General features: G+C 39.5%; 1 protein-coding gene across 5 annotated transcripts in view; it reads left to right on the forward strand.

Annotated features, from left to right (window-relative positions):
- The window catches only part of PTPRA (protein tyrosine phosphatase receptor type A), a 185,440-nt gene that overhangs the window by 120,672 nt on the left and 58,768 nt on the right, over positions 1-6,000 (forward strand). For 3 of the 5 annotated variants that reach the window (XM_027078747.1, XM_027078748.1, XM_027078750.1), the window contains one exon: positions 1,574-1,600. The exons of the other annotated variants lie outside the window; for them this stretch is intronic. In XM_027078747.1, the coding sequence (XP_026934548.1) occupies positions 1,574-1,600 (27 nt within the window). The remainder of the gene's footprint in view (positions 1-1,573; positions 1,601-6,000) is intronic. 5 annotated transcript variants of the gene reach the window in all.

Below are 6,000 nucleotides of genomic sequence, written 5' to 3' on the forward strand. Positions count from 1 at the left end.
TATTTTTGATAAGTTTTGTTTGTCAGTGTTTTGTTTTGCTTCATAGAAAGAATTGAAGTATACCTAGAAAATTTTGCATTTCATTTAGATTTTCAAAATTATTCAAATAGATTTGAGGAAAAGTCATCCCTTAGGGTTAATTTCTTACATAGCTGTGACTATTTCTTATTTTATATATTTAAGTCCTTTTTCCTGTTTAGGTTGACTAACCATTTATCTATTTCATGGTTTGTTGCTTTTTTCTTCTAAAGAACCTGCTATTGTATATTTATTAGTTCTGTCATTTTTCAGTTTTTTATTTCATTAATTTCTTTTATTCTTATTTTTTCTGCTTTTCTTAGATTTATTTTGTGCTTTTTCTGTCTTCCTGGATTGAATGCTTCATTTGCTTATTTTTATTCTTAATTAATATGTATTTAATGCTATGAATTTTTTATAAGCACAGCTTTAGGCGTATCCTATAAGTGTTCCTGTAGGTAGTTATATTAGTTAGGGAGTGGTCTAAGCTACTCTGACAAAGATATACCGAAATTCATTGACCACTTAAGTCACTTAAGACACAGATGTGTCTTTCTCTCCCCTTTCACATTCCAGAAGTAGACAGGGGGGCTTTACCTCATCAGAGACCAAATTCCTTTTTTCTTGTGCCTCTGGCATCCTGACAGTTGCCCTCATCTGCTTGGTCAAGAGATGGCTCTCATCACTGGGTTCTGGTTCCAGCCCCCGGGAAGGAGCAACAGAGGAAATAGTTACAAACAATTTCTTTTCCAAAGGGTGTGACCCAGAAGTTACTCTCATTGGTTTTGTTCACATCCCATTGACTGGAATTCTTCATATGATTACACCTAGAGTCTCAGAAATGTAGTCTCTAAATGGACAGGTTTGTGCTCAGCTAAAAGTGGGGGATGTTCTGTACTAAAGGCAAGAAGAGGAAGAGACTGATATTGGGGGAGTGTCAGTAGATTCTGCCACAAGTGTGATTTGTTATTTGTTTAGGCATTTTGCAGTTCGGTTTTGATTTTAATTTTCAAGTGTTTTCTTACTTTGTTAATTTCTAGTTTTATTGCATCATGATAAAAGAATATTGTCTGTACTATTTCTACTACGAGGAATTTATAGGGGCTTGTGGATATTTCATAAGCCTTTGAAAAGGTTTTCTCTGTTAGTATACAGAGTTTGGTCTATGCCATTTAGATTTTATTATCTATTATCATTTAAGGTCTTTTATATTTTTAACTAAAATTTTGCCCTGTTGCATTTTAATGGCTTAAAAAGACATAAAGACCTCAAGTACTATTGTGTTTATATTTCTCTTGGCATTCTTGTATTTTTTATGAATGTTGACGCTGCATTGTTTTTGTACTCAGGGAGAAGGACAAACCATCGATAAAAGTTTAGTGAATCTGTGCAGTCTTATTTCCCAGTTGTTGGAGGGTGCCTCATTGTAGCTCCAGCATATACAAAGGGAAAAGTATCCATATTCCTAGAGCTTATTTTGTTTTACATTAGATTGAATAATAATGTTTGTTTTTAATCTGAGTGAGTGTTTCTATTTTTTTTACTTATTACACAGGTAATTCTGACTCCAAGGACAGAAGAGGTGAGCCATTCACCTTATGTTTCTTGTCCTTTTTACAGTGTACAATATTTGTTGCATTTCCTCTGCTCAGTCTGTGGTAACCTTGTGCATCTCTGACTGTTACTTGTTTATTTTTCCTTAAGTTGTTTCCATATTAACCTCATGGAGAAGAGTAACAAATAAGTATTCATTACGTTTTTAAATGTAGATGTTGTTTTTTCCCCTAGTCTATAAAATGTTGACCTCTTGTCACTTTATATGGATTTTATGGATTTTCAGCCCTCTGGTGTAACGTCCCTATGACTGGAGATGTTATGTCAGTGGTCTAAGCAGGACTGCAGAATCCCTGTTCACCAGAGAATAGAATACATGGGGACTCTTGTAGAAGTGGCATATTTCTCTTAGGACAACAGTAAGGCTACCATCAAAGAGCGTAAGATAGATTATCCAATGGTCTAAGAAATGATCATTGCATTTGAATTTGGAAAATGTTAATCTGCGAGGCAATTTTTCTCATCTTGATTTCCTATTTTATCAAATCAGGCTTGTGTTTTGTTTTCTTTTTTTCTGATTCCATTATTTAAACATGCACAATTTTTCCTGCATAAGTAATGGAACACTTGAAGGCTTATGAAGTCCCATTAAGTAGGGAGCATTTGAATCAGAAAAGTACATACTCTGTACAGCAACTATAATTTAAGAAAGGAAAGAAAAGTAGATACTCTAACCCAAAGTGTTGCCCATCTGCCACTGTGTTTGGTGAGGAACAGTGAGGTGTTATCACACTGTGTACAGATTTCCCTTGATTTTCCAGCTCTCGCTTTCTTAAACTCAGGAACTGGATTTGTTTAATGTAGTGCCCTTGCTATTCACTTTCACTTACCAGATTCTCACTGTCAAATGTAGAACCTAATAGATTTATGTAGCAATAGATACTTATATTTGCTCCCTAAAACGGCTCTTTTAACCAATCTTATAATAAAATCCGAAGTCAAAGTGGTAGGCTTCAAAATTAAACATAAGATCTCTGATTCCTTCCTCTACTTAGTGTGTATTTTCTTACTCTTCAGCCTTTTTCTTGCCCCAGATATTATCCCTGTTTTACCTAGCTGACTAATATAGATGTGAGTAGTTTCAGTATTATGATTAAAAAGAAATAAATTACCTTAATTATCTAGATTATTGCTAATTGTGACATACTAATATAATAAATCTTTTTAAGTTTAAAAAATAATTTTGTATAATTGCCTTTGACCAAACAGGAAAATGAAGAGGCATACATTGTCTCAGCCCCATATGTTATGATGATTTTACCAGAGCAAATCCTTAGAAGTATTGCTATAAATTTTGATATCACATTCTAATTTTAAAGCCAAGTGCTTTTTGAGAAATGAGGCTATTGTTTTGAAACATTTGCATTATAATGGGTTTGCTAAGCAAATGATGTCTTATGCAGATGATTAAGGGTTTAAATTTTTATGCATTGGCCTTTGATATGCTTTTTTTTTTTTTTTTTGCGGCATGCGGGCCTCTCACTGTTGTGGCCTCTCCCTTTGTGGAGCACAGGCTCCGGACGCGCAGGCTCAGTGGCCATGGCTCACGGGCCCAGCTGCTCCGCGGCATGTGGGATCTTCCCGGACCGGGGCATGAACCCGCGTCCCCTGCATCGGCAGGCGGACTCTCAACCACTGCGCCACCAAGGAAACCCCTTTGATATGCTTTTGAACAGCAATAGCTGGTGTTTTAATTGCCAGCCCATATAAGCATAAAAAAGAGAGGACGGGAGGCAAGCAACTTTGCTTCTTTTCTTTCAAAGTTGAAGAAACTACTTATTTTCTCATGTGTATTATTTTTTAAATGTATTCCAAGTTATTTTGGTAGAGCCAGCCTTTTCCCAATTTTGAAAAATATAAATCATATAAGATTTACCATTTTAACCGCACAGTTCAGTGGCATTAAGTACATTTACATTGTTGTGCAATCATCACCACCATCTGTCTCCAGAATTTTTCATTTTATTTTTTTAATATCATCCCAGACTAAAACTCTGTAACCCATTGAACAATAACTCCTCATTTCTCCTTCCCCCAGCCCCTGGTAACCACTAATCTACTTTCTGTCTCTGTAAATTTGTCTGTTCTGTGTACCTCATTTAAATGGAGTCATACAGTATTTGTTCTTTTGTAACCAGCTTTTCTTTTAAAACATTTTCACTGGTGTTAATTTGGATGATTTGTGTACTATATAGTAATGTATTAAATCCAGTTCTGGCATTATCTACCAAGTACCTCTTCACCATGAAGTCAGTGGTCATGAGTATACTTTCCAGTTGTTATTTAGTCTTTGCTAGTTTTAAATCTCAGTTTCATTAGTTTTGTTCTAGGGGAAACGGACTCTGAGATAAAGATTCTCATGCAGCCCCTGTGAGACAGTGATGGCAGTAGTATTGGGTAGAGGGAGGAAATGAGATACCATGGGGTCAGAGCAGAGGCAGCAAAAGCATTAGTATATGTGGTTAAAACATGGGCTCTGGGGCTTCCCTGGTGGTGCAGTGGTTGAGGGTCCGCCTGCCGATGCAGGGGACATGGGTTCGAGCCCCGGTCCGGGAGAATCCTGCATGCCGCGGAGCGGCTGGGCCCGTGGGCCGTGGCCACTGAGCCTGTGCGTCAGGAGCCTGTGCTCCGCAACAGGAGAGGCCACAGCAGTGAGAGGCCCGCGTACCGCAAAATAAATAAATAAATAAAATAAAGGGCTCTGGAGCTAGACCACCTGAGTTTGTGTGTTGACTCTCTACCACTTAACCGGCAGGGTGGGGTAGGTACTTAACTCCTGTGCCTCCTTTTGCCATTGGCAAAATAGGATGGGAACAGAATTTCCTTCATAGGGTTGTTGTGAGGAATGAACTAACGTTGAACTAGTGCTTGGCCTACTGCTGGGTCAGCATATAGCAGTTGCTCAGCAACTCTTACCACCACCACCACTCTGTTACTATTACTGTTAATTAGATGGGAGCCTAAGGGGATCAGGAATCTCAGCCAGCCAGTCAGAATTTGTGGAAACAAGGGTGCGCTCTAAGGCAGGGTCACACTGCAGTTTACTACCACAACTGTAGACATCAGCTTATCCTCTGCCCTGTACCTTTTAAACAAAGTTCTGCATAAACCTGTCTCATCTTACTTTTTATTTTAATAGTTTTTTAACTTAGGGTTTTCACATGAAGACTTTATAACTGATATTTGTTAAATAGCAAGAATGCAGGATAAAACTAGTCTAACCATACTTTACATTATTTTAGATGTAATCATTTCTATAACTGGATTTTTTCAAAAAATCTGGACTAGTACCCTGTTAGTATTTGTGAAGGAGTCCTTGAGCTACAGAGTTCTAGAACCAGGCAGGGTAAACATTCTGTTGCACCCCAGAGGCTCCTTAAAGTTTCTCAGCTCTCAAATCAGATCACCTGCTCCCCCTGGGTTTCTCTTTCAATACTTTGCTAGAGTTGAAGTCTAGAAGGGGGTTGGCATTCTTGTTAGAGAGGTATTTTGGGGGCTTCCCTTGTGGCACAGTGGTTAAGAATCCTCCTGCCAATGCAGGGGACACAGGTTCAAGCTCTGGTCCAGGAAGATCCCACATGCTGCGTAGCAACTAAGCCCGTGCACCACAACTAGTGAGCCTGTGCTCTAGAACCCGCAGGCCACGACTACTGAGCCCACGTGCTGCAACTAATGAAGCCCGCGTGCCTAGAGCCCGTGCTCTCCAACAAGAGAAGCCACCGCAATGAGAAGCCCATGTACCACAACGAAGAGTAGCCCCGGCTCATCGCAACTAGAGAAAGCCTGTGTGCAGCAGCGAAGACCCAACACAGCCAAAACATAAAAATAAATAATTTTTTTTAAAAAAATAGGTATTTTGGGATTATCACAGCAAGTGACATTATTAAGTGAACTTCATTTATGATGGCTTTCCCTAAGCACCTTTAATAATATATTCATTCAGCACCTATGAGGTGCTGAGGATTCTAGAAAGAAAAAAAAAAGTTCCCTGTCTGATGGAAGAAACATGTGAACACCAAGAATCAGAGCCCACTCAAGTACATGCTATTGGATATATACCATACAAAGTGCTATGAGGGGAGCTTAAAAGCCTCACTATACCTGGGGAGTGGGAGGAGGCATGAAGGTGAATTTTGGGCAGTTTAATATAGTAACTGAGGGGGCTTCCCTGGTGGCGCAGTGGTTGAGAGTCCGCCTGCTGATGCAGGGGACACGGGTTTGTGCCCCAGTCCGGGAAGATCCCACATGCCGTGGAGCGGCTAGGCCCGTGAGCCATGGCCGCTGAGCCTGCGCGTCCGGAGCCTGTGCTCCTCAATGGGAGAGGCCACAACAGTAAGAGGCCCGCGTACTGCAAAAAAAAAAAAAAAT

Source organism: Aethalodelphis obliquidens, unplaced genomic scaffold (assembly GCF_003676395.1).
Source record: "Aethalodelphis obliquidens isolate GAN/ISIS:26980383/991018 unplaced genomic scaffold, ASM367639v1 scaffold42, whole genome shotgun sequence".
Classification (NCBI taxonomy): domain Eukaryota; kingdom Metazoa; phylum Chordata; class Mammalia; order Artiodactyla; family Delphinidae; genus Aethalodelphis; species Aethalodelphis obliquidens.